At 38.3% G+C, this 19,312-nt stretch overlaps 1 protein-coding gene across 2 annotated transcripts; it reads right to left on the bottom strand.

Annotated features, from left to right (window-relative positions):
* Positions 1-14: 14 nt before the first annotated feature.
* csf3r (colony stimulating factor 3 receptor) lies at positions 15-11,278 on the bottom strand. 2 transcript variants are annotated; one of them, XM_080897035.1, is made up of 18 exons: positions 11,139-11,278; positions 9,329-9,514; positions 6,565-6,670; positions 5,352-5,426; positions 4,883-5,179; positions 4,667-4,799; positions 4,334-4,500; positions 4,019-4,179; positions 3,708-3,852; positions 3,358-3,440; positions 3,041-3,233; positions 2,773-2,961; positions 2,494-2,595; positions 2,074-2,220; positions 1,860-1,991; positions 1,677-1,773; positions 1,506-1,584; positions 15-1,019 (listed from the first exon to the last, which is right to left on the bottom strand). In XM_080897035.1, the coding sequence occupies exons 4-18, from the start codon at positions 5,413-5,415 to the stop codon at positions 543-545; spliced, it is 2,466 nt and encodes an 821-aa protein (XP_080753161.1). In that variant the 5' UTR covers positions 5,416-5,426; positions 6,565-6,670; positions 9,329-9,514; positions 11,139-11,278; the 3' UTR covers positions 15-542. The 2 variants fall into 2 exon arrangements, with proteins under 2 accessions (XP_080753161.1, XP_080753160.1); XM_080897034.1 differs by lacking the exon at positions 6,565-6,670.
* Between the last annotated feature and the right edge of the window lie 8,034 nt (positions 11,279-19,312).

The following is a 19,312-nucleotide window of genomic DNA, read 5'->3' as shown; positions in this document are numbered from 1 at the left end:
TATTGAAAACACTTTTAAGGTGTAAAACATTCAATCAGAGAATTCACATGTAATCCACAAAAATATAATCTCAACAATATAGTTTAACCTCCTAAGACCCAAACTCTTCCACGGCATGCATTTTTAGTTTGTCTTTGATATTTGGGCATATTGGGGCCCGATGAATGTAAAAACAAAGAATTTTTTCCCCCTTATTTTTGTTTTTAAGAAAAATAAGAGCCACATGAGGATATTCGTTTAAAATTTTGATAGAACAGTAGCAGTATAATGTCATCATAAGTGGATATCAGGTCCTAGGAGGTTAAAGTAAAAAACAAAAAACAAGAAGAAACTTCATTTGCTGCAGAAGTTTTACAAAGTATACAAAAACTTTGCAATGATAATCAGTAAATATCAACATGATTTCTATCAGCTTAAAAAAATTCTAGCTAGTAGCCATGTTATTTACAGCTGTGTACGTTATCACATTAAATTCATTGCACATACTTAGATCTATGTAAGCCTCCAACAAAGCAGTTCTACTTGTAATTGCCAATGGTGCTTTAGTCATTTTCAGTATCATTCATGGCTAATGCTCGTAGAAAAGGAAAGTCATTCCAAAGACTCTCTGGGTCTGCCACTTCTTCAGGTACACAATCATGGCTTGGCCCAAAAAAATGCTGCTCCTCTGTCATTCCACCTAGTGCTAGATTCTGGTAACACTTCGGCGTGAAAGGTTCCTCTGCCTCTAAGAGGGGCTGTGTAGATTCAGAACGCAGGTAGACATGAGGCTCTTTGGGTGGTGGGCTGTTACAAAAACCAGAGAACACCACAGTAGCATAAGGAACAGAGTCACTGTTTGAGCCAGAGTATTCGGTGATGAAGGGCGAACCACAAATAGACTCTCCAAGGTCACTGGTCTCTTCTGAACTGTTTATCCAAAGATCATCCTCCTCTTTGCTTAGTTTCATGGGGATGTCCGGAAAGCTGAGGTGGGACAAATATATCGGATCCTCGCTGTCACATGAAGGATGGGTATACTGCAAGTGAAAAATAAGTGAGACAACAATAGTATCAATTTCTTGGCTTTACACCATGTCATGTCTTTTTTTCACTCATGCAGCAAAACAAGCTTTAAATATCTAACATTAGAAATTAATATCAGTTGGAATGCTTTAAATTAAGTCTCCTGTTAGTTTTCACCAGATCCTGATGGAGACCTTAAACAGCCTCTTTCTCTGTTAAATGAACCTCTGTGTTTAGCGGGTATTTGTTAAATTTGTCTTAATTCCATTGAAAAGCATTGTAAGCTAAAACAACAAATTAACAGGGCATTAAACCAAATAATGAGAAGGAAGAAGCTAAACTGTTCCTGCAGAATTTCACAGTCATTCCCTGTAGGGTTCAATCTCTTCATTCTACATATTGCAGATTTTTGCAGCTTTAGTCAAAAACATTAGTAATAAGGAACGTATAAATGTATAAAAACATTTCTGTTGTCCTCTAACGGATGTCCGCTTTCACACCTGTGTTGATTCTGATGTCAGTCTTAGGACAAAGCTGTTAGCTGGGTCTGGAACAACTGGCCAAAAAATCCCCTTAAACCTTGAAGTTAAAGAAAAAAAGAATTAGGGTAGTGTGTTAAGAATAAACAGCATTACAGCTTCCCAGCTTAAACAGTATGAGCATGAGCTTACCTTTCATGTTTGGAGAAACAAGTCAGGACTATGAAAATAATCAGCAATGAAAGTCCAAAAACTGATCCGATTACAATCATCGCACTAGCGACCTCATCTGAGAAAAGAAAAGACACGTAATGTCACGTCTGATCATATTCTGTTTGTGTTGACTTTCTCCAAAGAAAAAATGATTGTACTAACCAAAGGGCTGAAATTCAAAATGAACTGCTGACCCATTCAAGCTCCCACCAAATGTGCTAACCATCAAGACAGCTCCATGCACACTGGGGTCTTTAAGGATCACACTTCTTTTTTCTGTATCTACGTTCACAACTGAAGAACAGTTAAACATTAGAGGGGATCAAGTACTTAAAATACCCTATACAACATAGCAGAGATAAGGTATTTAACCTACCGTTAACGGGTCCCTTCTGATTCCAGTAGAAGACTGTGTAGTCTTGGATCTTTCCATTTCGTTGGTCTAATGGTATTTCATCCCAGGTAATCTTAATATCTGAATTCCAGGTCTTTTGAATATGTAATTTTGGAACCATGGATGGGGCTTTAAAAAGAACAACATCACAAGTGATTAGTAGAACTAGAAAGAGTTTTTAACCATTAGACATTATATTAGACAGCCCAGGTCTTTACTCCAATAGGTTATTCATTTCTTTCCACAAGAGGGCATTATTTCATCATGTATCAGCTGTTCTGTGAAAGATTACAAAATATATATTCTGTAAGTCAACGCTCTTCTGACTACTTCAAAGTTGAGGGAGTCTGGCTCACACCTCTGCTGGCTTGTGTGAGACTCTTTGTGTCTTGGGTGACTTACCCTTCTCTCTCAAGTAGGCATTAAATGTCTTAGGAGGGCCTATCCCATCCGTAAACCTTGGATATACAGAGATCCCATAGGGCTTGTAGGGCTCAAAGCTGCCTGTTGATGAGTGAGAAGAGGTTAGGGTGGATCATTGCCCACAGGAGTCTAACAGTGTGTAGAGGCAGGTTAAGCACAGGAAAAGGAAGATCTTACACAAGAGTGATTGTTCGAATTCTTGTTGTAGAGGATAATCATCCGATTAGGAAAGCGGAAGACAAATATTGTAAAACATACCTGTTATAACAATGCTGGACTGGTTTTGGCCAGCAATGTCAAACTGGATGTGGGAGAGGCCTGATTTTAACAAAGGTCTCCATTTCACCACATAATCGCTGAGTCCTGAGGAATCCATGCTTCTCCACTGAACAAGAAATGAATTGTTTCCATATGGGACTGCTGTGGCATCTAATACTACAGGATGAGCTACAGACAGAAAAAGATGCATATCATATTCTACATGTCACATGATATGATGCATTCATTTGTTTTGTGAGTGAGTTACCTTTATGTTTGTAAATCTGTACTACAGTGGGAGAAGATTTCCCTGCTGCATTTACAGCCTTTACATACACTTTCTTAACGCTCCTAGAAAGACTGAAAGTACAGTAGTTCTCCCTTGTAGAGCACACCACTCTCTTTTGCACCAAGACGATATATGACACATTTTGGCCATTGGCACGAAATCTTTTTGATGGCTGAAGCAGAAGGAAAAAATGTGAGGAGATATTTTAAAAGACGACCTCTCATGCTCCACCAGAGCTAGAAGACAAAATGCATCAATTTGTGACAGGTGTCAAGCAACGTGTGTGATGTGTGTACCTTCCAAAACAAGCTTATGTTGAGTTGTTTTAGCAGGGGATCCTCAGATATCTCCATCCACGAATCTAGGCGTCCAGTGGGAGCTAAAAAGAAAGAGTCACCTGTCAGCATGTTGCATGTCAAAAGCCTGCACATCTCCTTTTACTCTTTGAAAATAAAAACTTTTTCATCCAAGACAGGTTTATGGATTCAATGCAACAAAGCTCAATACAACCTGCGCTATAGAAAAAAGTAATGGCAGATGCAGAAGATGACATTAGCATATATTGAAAAGACCAGGAAATGGAAGAAAAGGCAATAGATTGGGAAATGGTTGACTGACTGATGGTGTCAGTCTGAATTGATCTTACCACTCTCCAAGGTGACACCAGACTGGCTGCTGCTCCATTCACTCCAGGGGCTCTGCTGGTATCTGACTCTGATCTGTGCAAAATACCGAGTCCAATGCAGCAGGTGACACATGTCCACAGGAGTTTTAGCATTTTGAACCAAGACCTGGCATATTTTTCAGGGACACAGAATGTACAAACATAAGTTCTTGCATATCCAATGTGAACTTCAGGGAAGGAATATCAGCATTTGGATGTCTATAGCCACTGGATCAAATGTTTGGGAAGATACATTTTCAGTTGATATCAACAAAGGGTTGATTTGCACTCACTGGGTCATTCCACTGTGTGCTGTCAACAGACTTAAATCGGTATTCCAGGTTTAATAACCCACAAGACTGGAGCCAGGCCTGGTCTGGGGACAAATTCCAGTTCAGCCTCAGGCAGCCATACCTTTTAGAAATCACTTGAATACTGGGTGGGTCAAACTTAGCTGAAATAGTGACAAAAACAAAAGCATGCATAATTTTTTTTCCCACCAATTTTAAGTACAATTTAGTATTGTCTATGAAATATAGTACTTATAATACAAACAGAGCTTGAAGAATGCTAAAAAAAAAAAGAAAACCCCAAAATATTTTCCTTACCCGAACTAACAGGTTCTAAAACAAGTGGTGCTGAGGTTGTCTCTCCAAGTTCATTCACAGCTTTCACATATATCTTCATGTCATAAAACAGCACAAATTCAAAACGAGGGATGGTATAGTGATGGACTCCTTGTGGCAGTTTATAAGAATAGTTTTCATTTTCAGCCCTGAAATGATGAAATTACATTTTAAGAAATATAGTCGTTCAGCCTTGAAGACAAAGCCTAGATAACACGTCTGATACCAGTATGATATTTACTGCTTGACCAGTCTTTCACTGTAATCTATATTTTGTATATTTGCATTTGTATTCCATTTGTTACATATTTTTACCACATTTCAGTATGGAGGGAATACTGTGTGGGCAGGTGGGTTTCCCTCTGCCCAGGGTCCCAGCTACAGGTGATTGTGATGGGGTTGGTGAGGTTTGTCTGACAGGTGAGGTTTTGCGGTGCTTCTGGTGGATCTAAAGGTAAAAAGAAAAACAAAGTCATTTTTAAATGGAATTTAATTTGATCCATGTACAAAAGAATCGCAAATGCTTCTCACATCCAGCTCGGATCTCCACGCCTGCGACTACTTGAGGAGGAGAGGCTTGGATACAGCAGGTGAGGATTGCTCGGGTGTGATTGAAGCTTGATATAACAGCTCTGGAAACCCTGCTGCTCTCACTGGCTTCTGGACTGCTGGGAATAAGCCTATCATCAAGGCGCCACTCTATATGAACATCTTGTCCAGTGACCAAAGGGCAGTCCTCTCTGATGACACATGTGGCTGTCACAGGGGATCCCAAAGGTACCACTGAGCTGGATGTGTGGACCTTTGCACAGGGCTGTATGCCATCCTCTAAAAATTACAAAAAAACAAAAACAAAGATGTAATGTGAAGATTGTTCAGATGTTTTTTCTAAATGTTTAGTCTTTTACTTGGTAAAATCTCCAAGGCAAAGGACACAAAATGATAGTAAGAATTGTCATTGTAATTGGTATTTCCATCTTCCTCCGACACCTACACTCACCATTTCTTGCTCCGTTCACAAATGTCACCAGCATGACAATCACTGACATCCATTTGGATATCATGATGATAAAACCTGTTAGGCAGCCAAAATGAAATGCATTATTGGTAAATTACCAACTTTCATGCTCTGTCAAAACAATATTTGAGTGACAAGGTGCATTGTGGGAGGGAGGAATTGACAGTGGTGGTGGTGACAATGGTGTTTCAAGGGTCTGGAAGTGATCTCCATAACGCATAATATTTCAGTATACACACTGTGCATCTCCTGCCTCCCTGATCTCTGTCTGTGTTTGTGGAGCACAGAAAAAAACTGAGCACTGACACTTGACAAACTCAAATAAATAAATAAAAATTAAATAAAAATCTAAGCACATAAATAAAAGCCAACACTCGTGGCATCTTGGGTTCACCGGGGAAGTGACATTTAAAGCTCTGCTGGCTGAAAAACAAAACAGATAGAGACATCCACAGGTGCTATCAAGTTTCCATTGTTACACTGTTAAATAAAACGGATGAAACTCTTTCTAAATTTTGAGAGAAATATTTAATAAAAAATATAAAATATATTAAAATGTATCACCTGTTACAGTGTAACTGGACTTTTTTCACATAGGCCTAGAGACTGTTGATAACCTGCTGGCAACCTCTGGTCACCAGGGAAAAATACGCATTCCCCAGCAAGTTGGTGAATAGTTGCTGGCTGTCACCAGGTGCAACCCCCAACAAACTCCAGCAGCTCAAAGACACTTTGTTTTTTAGTGGCCAGTGGTTACCGAGGAGTCATTGACCAATCGCTAGACCTGCGTTCGTAAGGTTTTAGCAATCAGTTTCACAAGAACTGGCAGCATCTTCCAACCACCAGTCAAAACCAGTCATATTTTTCTCACACGACTTGTGTTTGCTAGGTGGTTGCTGACTGGTCTGACGTAAACAAAATGGCTAGAGTCAAAGTATGACAGCAACACTCCTATGACCAAGAAAACAAAAAAATCAGTTGTTATCCAGCCATTACAATGATTCTTTTTTTTCTGTCTGAGATTGATGGCAAGCAGTTGTGGAGACAAATAATTTTCCTATGTCACGGTCCGTAGTGTGACTATAGCAAAATGAGAACTAGTTGGTAAAGTTCTGGCAGCATTTCTCAAACATACTGCACTTTTTATATAAAGTCAACCTTGCTCTTTAGTTCGAGAATCAGTTAGGGAACTCACCATTACACAGAAGTTTAAAATTCACAGAAATCTTTGTTCTGGTTTACAAAGCACCACCCAGACATGCCATCACAGCCTATATCAGTATCTCTGCAACTGTAAGGTACTGTGTGGAAGAAAAGACAAATAGTTTAGAGTACTAAAGCAAATACTAACTGATTACTAAAGTAACAGAAAACAATGGAATCGAGTTTTTTAGTGGTATTAAAAGAACATTTAATTGTATAATGAACACCAACATATAGACATGTAGTTTTAAACTTTGTGCAAATTATTCACACAATCATGTGTTTTGCATATTTTAATGCATTAAAACCAGTGTATGTACAATAAAAACATTCAAAATAATATTTCACATGAGAATAGGGATTTTGTTACTAGAATTGTGTTCAGTGCATTGTTAAAAATGTTTGCTAAAATTTAAACATATATTTCTGGACATTTCAATTTTGGACAGGTGTCACTTTATATTATAAAATAAAATACCAGGTGGCAATGAAAGTTTGCAACTGATAAACAGCATTACGAGGGAGCAGAATCATAAAAATGTGAGAGTAGAGTTTTAAATTCATTAAACACTGCAAGCAACTCAATAGTAAGGAAACCTCTTGGGAATTATCTAAAATTATGCCAGATTATTTATTGTTGATTCCCTTATTAATGTCTTCATCAGAACTACATTTCACACTGATGTGAAGTACTGTGCAAAAACCTTGAATCACCTCTCATTTCTTTTGGTTTTGCTTCACTGAAGCCATACTTTCTTATAATTTTTTAAAGTGGTCTAGAACAGCAGTTTTCCGGTTTATTCTCTGGACATTGGCTGCTTTTTAATCAATTTTTAGTTCTGTGGATTCATCTCTTGTTGTTTAAGCCACATCAGAATTGATCTCAAAGCAAAGAATGGCTTCTTGACAGCCACTCTTAAGAAAGGGATGGGTAGAAAAAGCTGACACAAACTGAAAATGACTGAAAATAGTGTGGCATTCAAACGTGAAATTTTTGGTTCAAATTGTTGTCAGTATGTACAGAGGTGTTCAGGAGAGAGGTACATCAGTCATCTACAGTCATCTGTAAAACACACTGGAGGTTCTGTCACGGTTTGGGGCTGTTTTCCACCAGAGAGGTTGTGAATCTTGTCAAAACGGATGGAACTATGAACACAGAATAGTACTGTCAAAGTTTGTTCCACCATGTAATACCATCTGGAAAACATCTGAGTGGCAGTGTTTTCATTTTTTAGCTTGACAGTGATGACAGACACACTGCCAATGCAGTAAAAGCACGCCTGTATAGAAAAAAGACACAGTGGAATACTATCAGTCATGGACTGACCTCCCTAGAACCAGAACCTCAATATTCCTGAAGCAGTGTTGGATCATCCTTGCAGAGGATGAAACAACAGGCAGACAAGATTTGAAGAAGAGTTTTGAATTTCCCTCAAAATGCCTGGAGACCCATTCCTGAAGACTACTTAAATTACAAGAAAGCATGCCTACATGAGTTCAGGCTGTTTTAAAAAGAAAAATGGTCATCAAGCCTATTTTTGTTAACTGAAATAAAAATGAAAAGTAGACTTTAAAAAAAGGAAAATAACTCAAATGACTAAAGACTAAAAAACAAAAAATACAGAGGAAATAATTCATGCAATATTCATTATTTTGGTAAAAAATTTATTACAACTTGCCTGTTGAGGCTTTCATTGGTGTGTTTACTGAAACTGTGTACACAGCTTTTATTGTGTGAATGTGTGTGTGAATGGGTGGATGACAGGTTGTGTAAAGCGCTTTGGGGTCCTTAGGGACTAGAAAAAAGCGCTATACAAATACAGGCCATTTACCATTTACCATTTACCCCTCCATACAATAACAACTAAAAAGAAACTAACAATGAAACTAATAAATAACTAAGTCAAACTAAACTGAATTAACAACAGAAAGCTCTCATATTCCATTTTTTGTGTGATGGTAGATATCAATAACACCACGAGCTGTTCCAGCTTTAATTTGGGTGAAAATTGGGTTAAGGTTAGGTTAAGGTCAAGGTCACAACAAATATGAAAATCAGAAAAAAACTTTAAATTACCCACAATATTTTACAGGTTGTCTTTAAACTTCAACAATAAACTAGGCCTTGGGGGACATGAGTAACTAGATTGGCTAAGCATTTGACCTTGACCTCTACTGTTAGCCCCTGAGGTCAAAGCTGACCTTGAAAACAAATGTCAAGACACCGTATTGAGTATAACACATCATAGCACGGAGAGAGCTGCACAATAGTCTTTTTACTTATTTATTTTTTTAATCCAACACCCTACGGCATCACGATGATGCCATGTAGTTTCGCAAAAATCACACATGGATGAATATCTCTTAAAATCTAAAGTTTTTACAGTTTATAGTAGTAAAAGATTTCAGCCAGATCTACTCCGAGCATACAGGTAAAGATAATAAAATACACCATTTTAGTATGTAATGCTAAAAGGTCAAAGGTCAAAAGTCAAACATCAGTGTTGATATGAAAACAGGGTGCCGTTAGCATCTAATAAAAAGTTTTCATATAGCCTTTGACCTTCATGGGAGTTGCGCTCTTTGACTGCACTTGTCAGATCTGGTTTTGCCCCGTATACTGTTTTTCAATTTATACATGCATGTTTCGATAAATCACTGCAGCCATTTTCCTAGAAAAATATAAAAGAAATATGTGATGGGGAAAGAAATAAGACATTTGCACAGTACTGAATGTGTGTGCGTGCATGACTCACCAACATACAGACATCTACCCAGAACCAGTAAGTGGTACAGCATTGAGAAACTTCCTGTGGTCTTGTAACACTCAACCTGCCTGTTTCTGAGAATAAGCTGAGAAACTCACTGTTCCTCAGCTTAACATGTAGCATGCGCACAACACCAGGCGACTGCTCAGAGTCCAGTTCAATTTGTTCTGTAGGCTAAAGACACAAATGACATATTAGATTTTGACTATCCAAAGCATTTCTGGTGTAGAATAACATTCAACCGTTGAGCAGAAATGTTATGTTCATAGTGTCATTGTAACACCTCCATAAGATGAGGAAATATAACCTAAAATTTGTATAATTTGTAACTATCACTCAAACTGTTAGATCGCTGCCCTCAGTCCAAAATAACTATTTGGTGAAGACTGCGTTTTGCAATGAGAGAGAAATGGAATTTTCTCTCCGTTTCTTATCAGCACTGTGCAAAAAGGCCCCCATTTCCCTCCGCTTTCCTTTTTAGAATTTCTGCTTACTACTAATAGGTAATTGCCTGTGGCTCTGACAAAAGGCAATTGAAGGAAAGACAGAGAGAGTGAGCGAGAGAGACGAGGTGGAGAGCAGAAAAGGGTATTAGACTCGGAGTGTATTTTGTCAACAACACAATATGACATACTTAAAATAAAGGCAGAATAAATGAAGTCTGGCTATTCTTTGCGTTTCAGCCAATTATGTTCAGAACATATAGATGAGAATACATTATGTAGAATTTATTTTTGTGTCTCGGTGAGTCATGTCTCCATGTTAAAAGAAATATTTTTCTACAACTTCAGTAGATTTCCTTTCCTGTTGCTGTTGAGGGTTACAGAACGCCCACTTAAAGGATTTGGCAATATCCCTCACACATTGCAAAGTGTAATGACAGACTCACCGCTATTTCCCCTTTTTGGTTTTATTTCTCACACTATACAGTGTGTTTTGAAAAGAGATTTAAAAGGAGTTAAAGAATGATTTGTTTTTTCTTATCATGGCTGTTAAGACATTCTGACCTTTTATATGGGCAGTATCTAAAATCCCAGACCGATTGAATCAATCTTTTTAACTTCCGATTTTTAAACTGTCAGAAGATGTTTTCCATACACTAAAATACTGTTGCCCCCGTGATTAGAAGAAAACTGCAGTCATAAAACATGTTAAAAACATTGCCATACTGTAGTCTTTAGAGCTTGAAAAAGAAGGCGGCTGGATTTCTTTAAGGTTTTTAAAGACATTTCACCTTTAATCAAAGACATTTCTTCAGTTGTGAGAGGTGAAACAACTTCAAAAAAACATAAAGAAGTCCAGTCGCCTTTTTCAAGCTCTTAAGACAATGATGACTTGGGCAACATTGCGGTATTGTACTAAATTTAACAAAGGTTTAGGTAAAAACACCTTTGTGCGACGATCTAACAACTTATTTTAAATGTTTCAAACGATACGCTTCAAGTACTATAAAGCACCATCTTATCTTAGTATTGCTTATTTAATCCTAAATGTATTAAGAGTGTGTAGTGTGTGTGTATTAGGTATTAAACTACAAAGGATGATAAATGTCACATCTACAATACAGAGGGACCAGAAAATCAGATTAAACATGGATTAAAGATGATTTTTTTTAAATAAGTTGAGTGGTCCATAACTTACATGTAGATGAGGATGCAACTACCTAGCTTTAACCTCATTCAGAAACAAGTTTAGCAAAGTTTTCCTTTTCAATCTGGCACAAGTATCAAAATGAAAGAAGCAGCAAATTGCTTGATGTGAAGATAAAGGAGAGCCATCAGAGAGGCTTGCCACTCACCACACAGCAGCTGCAGCAGACCCAGAAAGACAAGAGGCTCTTATCAGCCCTGATAGCACCAGATGAAACAGCGTGGCTCAAAGTAGCTCGGATTTGAGGACGTGTGTGTGTGTGTGCCAAGAAGCAGCACAGGCAGCAACATCCTTGTTTTGCATTTGTGAAACTGCTATTTTCCAAGAAGAAACATGTGACTGATGGGGCCCAGTTATGGGAAGGAAGAATGGGGAGTTCACATTGCTCAAATTCACATTTTTAAAAGCTCAGCAAAAAGTTTTTACAGGTGGCTTTGGCTGTTTAATGGAGTAATTAGAAAAATCATTATAGCTCAACTTATAGCTGTTAAATGTCAGCTGAATTGAATTTTCAGTACTTTCCCAGAAGATGCTAATACAGCAGCTGTCAACTGTCCTTCAGTCGGACTCCAGGGAGTCTTCTCGCAAGAAGAATGTGATCATTCTGGCTCAGGCTGACCCCTCTGTGTTTTGTGTGACCTTTGAAGTAGCTTCAAAATGCACTCATCTCCCTCTCTGAGCCTGTCTAAGACTTTGTCAGCATGGTAATAGAACAAGCTCTTAAATGGGATTGTAAACTGTGCCTTGAACCCCCCCTCAAGGACACTTGAAACTAGTTGCCATATCACGATTATTAGCTTATTAAATTCTAAAATGAATCTGTGGCTTAGGTCTCATTTCACTGCATGCAAGGAGACCCAGCAAGCTCACCCACTCCACTTTTAATCTAACAGCCGCATCCCTGCACGGTCACTCTCGTGCCCTCAAAAGCATAATGGAAGCTAACTGTTAATCAAGAAGCTGCTGGAGGAGGAATTAAATACACGCACTGGTAGGTTTTAGGGTAGGAATCAACCTGGAGAAAAGAAAAGCAAGCATTAATTAAAAACACATTAACTGGTTATCATGAGTTGACATATTTTGCTTGATCTTTTTTTCCCCTAATCAGCAATAATGAACGAAGCGTTTGCCATCCACTGGGTATTACACGCTATGTTTCAGTGAGCGGTAAAATTAGCCGAGGGCCCCGAAGCCAAGTTGAACTGATGAAGCTTTGCTAGGTTTGATTACGGTTTTTGTCCTATGCTTAACAGAATGCCGTCTCCTCCTTAGATTCTCATTCACATTAAAAATTCGACTAACCCAAATTAGACACTGCTGTAAACGTCATCTCATATCTGTCTGCTTCTATACAGTGAAATACTATAGTGAACTGCAGTCACAACTGCTGTAATTGTGCTAAGCGTGTATACTGAAATGCTGAATATTGCCCTCTGTTACAAGAGTGATATTCCACTGCTGCACTCAGCCTGATAAGTCGAATTCAGCATTCTTTACTACCAGTTATGTAAAATACTGATTGCACTGATTTGATTTTCGTTGGCAAAATTATTAGTTTTGTTTCATTAAACTTAACAACCTATTTACTGATGGCAAACCAAAACTACCATTTGCCAGTGGACATACAACATCATGATGGACTGCTTTGCCGACTTGGAAGCTCACGCTCACGTACTCAATAATGAATTCTGCATTTGATCAATAACTGACTTACAATAAAGTGAGGCAACATGGCCCAAATTAAAGTTGAATGGGAAGTGAACCTCTGAAAGAAGAAACTGAGGGTTTTGAAAAGGCTTGGTCTAAGCACAGGTCTGGAACCCCAGAAAGTGTTGCAAGGGGATTTCAAATGAGAAGTACATGCAAGAAAACAAAAATAAAAGTAAAATCAAATATTGAATTTTTTTTTACTGTACATTGAAACAACAAGCTTAAAAAAAACCAGTCATTCTTGGAGTTGGAATTCTAGAATAATTAGATGATTAGATTAAATAATAATTAGATTTTTTTTTTTCATCTTCTGTAGCTTCAACATACACAGCTTGTGTAGTTTTGCAGATGTTCTATGTAAATAAGTTCATTGTCCAGGTGAGGTGGTGTTTCCTGCTTCGGCTTTTTAGCCTGTTGCATCTCCACCGGCGATCAGGTCAACTGCAGGGTTGTCAGCTGGCATCACTGCTCATAATTGCCCACTAAACCAGTTCATCTTCCAGTGGGGGTCTGGTAGCAGACTGGGGACATCTTGCAGCCACCCCCCTGCAGCTGCCTTCGCTGGTGTGCTGTCAGTCGATGTCATTTTTCTGCATCCAGTAGCTTCCTTTCACAGCTTTGCCTATGCCTGTACCTTGCAGCGGCTGGACTGTTGTCTTGCGCAAAAAAGCCCTCTCACCCCATTACCAGTTGTGTCTTGTCACTACTGGTAGCATGATCTGGTACCTGCAGCCCATTTAGGTTTCACAGGTAGTTCCTCTAGGATGCCACATCAATACAAGCCATTAGAATAACGTTTGCTGTGTCTCTGAGCAGACACAGCTCAGAGCAGTCTTAAGTGTGTATTTGAGGTACTAGGACACATGGAGTTACAAAAGGAAAGTGGAAAGGAGCTTTAAAAGGCCATCAATCCAGCTCCAGGAACAACATCTGCTCCTTTGTGCGACACAGGACATACAGTGGCAAAATTATCTCCACTGGATCACCTATGTTTACATGTCTGACCAACAGGGTCCAACATCCTTTAGTTAAGAAACTGGCAGGTCACTACTGGCACCTGATTCTCTTCACCGATGAGAATCGGGTGCAAGTTTTTGTTGTTAGGAATGTATGGCCATCATCCACTCACTGGATTTGTTCCTCTTCATTTTTTATCATTTGCTGCTCCACTATGACACATCTCCTCATGTGTTAAAAGTAAAAATAGGAAATATTTGGGTAACAGTCTTTACATTTACTTTTGCATTTGTCAATATACTGATTTATTTATTTATTTTATAGACTGCATAGGACATGGTCAAAAATGTTTAAGAGACTAGCAAAAGATATCTCTGTCTATAATAGGAAAAAAATCTATTTATATTTTTTGTTGACTGTAATTTTTTCAATTTCAATGATACCACTAGTATTTGTAGGTTTTAAAGCAAAAGTCTGCATGATGGTTTGAAGTCTGTGGGGGGCTGTTTATTGTTTCATTATGTTATTTATTTGTCTGGTAGCTTTTGGTTTTACTTCCTACTTTTAATTTTTCTTTCTTTTTGATTTTCAGCCTACCCTTTTTGTTTCACATGTGTTTAATTAGTCAACCTTAACTTCTACTTTCCACTTCTTTTAAGTCCGTGTCTTGTCCTGCTGTTGTTTCTTTCCCCGTAGCTTTTTATTTCCCAGCTTATTGGTTTGTGTTGTGATTTCCATCTCTTCCTCTCAATATATAGAGATATAGCTAGAAAGAGACAGATGCGTGTTTGTGTTCTTTGTACCTGATTCTGTTATTAAAGCTCATTTTGGTTGCTCTTGCACCTGCCTGTTTTGTGTCCCACATTTTTGTATGCTTTTGAACTGAATCACAACACTGGGAATAAAAAGTCCATAATATGTGTTCTTTTTAATTATTTATTTAAAGAGCCTATTATAAATTATATTTCAAAGTGATCTACCTCCAGTCCATTTGTATAATTGTACCAGAGCTTCAAATGATTAAAATATAAACCTCCAGAAAAGCAGAACACACGTCATTCTTTGAAGAAGAGGCTGAAAGAACTAATGGAACTGGAAAAAACTAATGCAAATAATAAAAGGATGGGCATTCAAAAAAATATATCTTTGTGTTAAAAAAAAATATGACAGCCATGTTGTTGCTCTGAGACTCAACTTAAGTGAAATGCTAATGCCAGTGTACTTGCATGTTCACAGTGATAATGCTTCCTGATATTTCAGTGCTATTCAATGCTATCCTAATATTACGCAGGCATGTTTACCATATTTGCAATATTTTAATAAATAATTACATTTCAAATGAGTAGAAGAAAATAGATGTATTAAGTTGAACTAAATAAACCAAAGAGAGACCTGACAAGACCTTATCCTACATGCTTCCTAAATTGTTCATTATCCCTGTCCAATTTACAGTTTTAACGATTATTTTTTGCTAGCATGACTTGAGTTCAGCTTGCTTTGCTACACAATTAAAAGCAGATTTGGCAGGTAGGATTTATGTGGACATGTATTCGATACCTAATTTAAATCTCTGTAAGTCTGTCAGTTTGATTATATCTGTGAGTGCACTTAGGGTGGCACAGTCGCCTTGGTCTATGCCTAAACAAGACTGCCACCGACCTTTTCCCGGCAAACCTGCGTTCCCATTGTGCTATCTGGCCCCAGATATTCTTTAGGCATACTCACACTAGGCATAGTTGCCTTTCATTGTCCCTGGTCTTTGGAGATAAAACACAATGATGGTATTGATAGCCAAAAGAGAGTAGTTGGAAACAATCCTGAGACTAACTTGCTTTGGAAACGTTAGATTATGGAGGACAATCAGGTTCCTGATTTTGCACTTTGTGGTATAATCGGAGCAGTTTTGGAAACAGTGACACACTGCTCTATCACATGCCTTATAGATGTGTAAATTACTTAATAAAGCAGTTTTTACAAAGAGCACCATCGTTGAGGAAGCGCAGGACTTCCTACATACTTCACAAGTGTGAAGTGCACCAGGGTGCAGAACACTAAACCTTGACCAGAAATAGTACACAGCAACCACACCAGTCAAATGAACCAAACGAACTTTGGAGATTAAACATGCTTGGGAACAAATAGTGTGATCACTGTCTTAGTTTAATGCAATTTGTGTAAACTGCTTTACTTGCACAAAATGTGTGACAACAACAATTAAAAACAAAAACTGTCAGTAACTAAATTTTCATAATAAGTTCATAATATGTTTCTGCACATTCATGGTGCTTGTCATACAAGTTCCCTTATGAGCACAACCACATTCACCATTGACAGTGTTTAATGTGTGTATACACCCCCGAGTTGTGTTACACTATTGAGCGTGGCCTCTGGCACTACACTGCTGTGTCGACCTTGCGGGTTGGTTGAGTGAGCCTGTGAGCCACTGTGTGTGAGGGAGGGAAAGGGAGAGAAAGACAGGGAAAGGAGAGGGTCAGACAAGCTCCAACTCTCGCTCCTGCTCCTTACATGCACCCAATCCACTCCTATCTAGTACCTGTCACACGCTGGCTGCAAAATGGAATTGACTATTGATTTCCCCCTTACCACAGGTCAGTTGTGCTGGCAGGCTATAGTGAGCTCAGTGAGAGCCTTGCGTGGGACAACAAGAGGAGGGGAAGAAACACGAGAAGGAAATACACACATTTCAAAACACACAGCACATACACGCTCTTATTAACTGAGCCTTTGTAACGGAAGACAGTCAGCATTGCTTTAAAAGAGGTGTGTGTCACAACATGCAGTGGAACACACTCTGGACTGGGTAACCTGGAAAACTGCGATAAACCTGCGGTGGAACTTAAAAGTCAAATTAAAGCAGTAAAAAATACATTTGAAATATTTTAAGATTTTAAGGCTCCTCCCACCCTTTTTTGGCTCTTTGAAATAAGAATGTGTGGGAGAATATTAGCTGCCAAGAGTTTTTCCACTCTAAAGTTATTTATGGAGTTCCACAGGGTTCTGTGCTGGGACTAACACCTTTCCCCACCATTATTTCTTCCCTACACTATATACATTTTCATTTTTATAATAAGATACCCAGCTTTATTTATCTATGAAGCCATTTGATACAAATCAAATACATGACAAGCAGAGCTTAAACACAAAGTTCTGGATGCCCTCTGACTTCCTATTTCTAAATGTAGACAAAAACTAAAGTTATTTTCCTCTAATCTAAAATTATTAGTAAATGGTGTCTGACCAGATACTAGATAATCTGGATGGCATTATCTCAGCCTCAAGCAACACTGTGAGGAATCTTGAAGCCATTTTTCCAACCCACACATTAAACAAATATGTAGGACTACTTCTATTTTTTCCCCCCCATCAGAGCTATATTACTAAAATTAGAAAGATCCTGTCAGCAAGTAATGCTGAAAAGTTAGCTCATGCATTTTCTACTGCGATTCATTATAGGCCTGCTCTAAAAGGTTCTTTAAAAAGCCTTCTGTTAATCCAAAACACTGTAGCAAATACTGACTGTACTGACACAGACTAGAAAGAAAGACCACCCACATTAACTTTTCTTCATTGGCTCACTGTTAAATCTAGAATTGCATTTAAAATGTGTTTTCTCACATTGAAAAGTCAGGCCTCATATTTTTTTAAAACATAAACAGCACCATATTGTCCCAACAAAGGACTTTGCTCTCAGACTGCAGGCTTGCTTTTTGTTCCTTGAGTTTTTAAACGCAGAATGCGAGACAGAGTCTTCAGCTATCAGCTATACACTACGGCATGATATCATTAGTAATTTTTAAACTCTGCCTCTTGTCCCATCTTTCTTTGCTTTCTTCTCCTTCCCTCACCCCCAACTGGTCACAGCATATGGCCCTCCCTCCCTGAGCCTGGCTCTACTTAAGGCTTCTTGCTGTTAAAGGGGAGTTTTCCCATTTCCACTGTCACATGTCCTTGCTCCTAGGAGATTGCTGGGATTTTCTATATACATTATAAAGCGCCTTGAGGTGACTGTTGTGAAATGGTGCTATATAAATAAAAATTAATTGAAATGAAATAGACTTTTTCAGTGGAACAGTTTTCAGTGGCTAAAGAAAATAAATTCTCTCTTTTAATTGAAAGACAGCAAATTCAAAAAGACTGACCTACACTGAATGTAACACAAAGGTTTCTTTATTTTAGTTGTCTGGTGATTCCTCAGATTAATTTCCTAGGCTCAGCTGGTTTTTACAACTTTCTCTAAAGACTGTTCATTTAGCTCATATTCACTGCAGGCTGAGCATAAATTGGAGGCTTCAAGAGGTGTTTATGAAAAAAAACAAAAAAGGACTGTTAAAACCTAGCGGTTACAATATCTGTAAATAAATCTTGAGTAATAATGTTTTTTTTTGTAAATCAAATATATATATTTAGCTCACTGCTTGATATAATAGAAGCATAAAACAAAGGTTCAATGCAGAGAGGTTGGTTTTGCTCCAACCCAGGGACCTTTGCTGTGCATCCTCCCCACATGGCAAAAATGCCCACCAAAATATTTTAAACTATCACTTCAGATCTTGGGTCCTGAAATGAGCGATCTTCACCACAAAGTGATATAATTTAGTTTATTAAAAAAATAAATAAAAATTGCATTTGGTGGATTGGTGGCTGTGGGATGGTTTATATTAGGGGTGGGCAAATCCAGGCCTCGAGTGCCGGTGTCCTGCAGGTTTCAGATATCACCCTGAACACACCTGAATCAAACGATTAGTTCATTACCAAGCCTTTGGAGAACTTCAAAACATGTTGAGAAGGTCATTTAGCCATTTGAAAAAGCTGTGTTGGATCAAGGACAGATCTAAAACCTGCAGGACACCGGCACTCAGGGCTTAGAGTTGCCCACCCCTGGTTTATATAGTGAAGGTTTGTTGGAAAGTTGCAGTATTATCCTCAATTTATGCACGAGCTATTAATTACAGACAGGTGATTTCATACACTGTATACCGTTATCCTGTTGAAAAGTTCTTGAGTTATTTCCATTTTGCAGGCACTGTTTAGGATGCTAAGGGAAAATGCAGTGCCTCAGTGTTTACACATTTTTCAGGCAAGCAGAAATGCTTTCTCTAACAGACATGATAAAGAGCCCAGCAAGCCTGGTCTAGCCTAGGTCGCAGACAAATCTTGGTACACAATAGTGGTCAAGTCAGTAAGAAGTGGAATGTACAAGTGTGTGAAATTAATAGTGCGAATAATTACACCGTGTATACAAAACAAAATGCGTGAAATATATTTTGATTTAATGGCCCTGCAGTAAGAGCCTATTTAGCTGCGTTTGAGACTATCAATGAGGTGCTGACTTAAGTCTGCCTGAAGCCTCAACTCTTCACAACACAGCAGCAAAATTAAGTTTAAAAACAAAACAAAAACAACTGACAATTGTGACAATGATTTACTGGAATATTTAAGAATGAAAAGTAATAGAATGTCACCAACTAAAAGTGCCTTAATTTGGCATGTTTAATTAAAACAAGAGCTTGTTAATCATTACAAAAGTCAAGTGAAACTGTGTTGCATGAAAGAAGCTCTGATGTCATAAGATTTGGAAAGCTAGATTTCTTTGTTAGCAGCAGTGAGCGCCTGGTGATGGGTCCTTACTGCTCG

Source organism: Rhamphochromis sp. 'chilingali', assembly GCF_963969265.1.
Source record: "Rhamphochromis sp. 'chilingali' genome assembly, chromosome: 11".
Lineage (NCBI taxonomy): Eukaryota > Metazoa > Chordata > Actinopteri > Cichliformes > Cichlidae > Rhamphochromis > Rhamphochromis sp. 'chilingali'.
This window is presented reverse-complemented; position numbering and strand designations above follow the sequence as displayed.

What these genes read in the sequence shown, in the direction of transcription:
- csf3r (XM_080897034.1), bottom strand. Translation starts at nt 9,371, where the DNA reads ATGCTGTACCACTTACTGGTTCTGGGTAGATGTCTGTATGTTG. An exon ending in TCAGAAGGGACCCGTTAACG is followed by an intron (nt 1,992 to 2,073) that starts GTAGGTTAAATA and finishes ACTGTTCTTCAG; the next exon opens with TTGTGAACGTAGATACAGAA. An exon ending in TGTTTCTCCAAACATGAAAG is followed by an intron (nt 1,585 to 1,676) that starts GTAAGCTCATGC and finishes TTTAACTTCAAG; the next exon opens with GTTTAAGGGGATTTTTTGGC.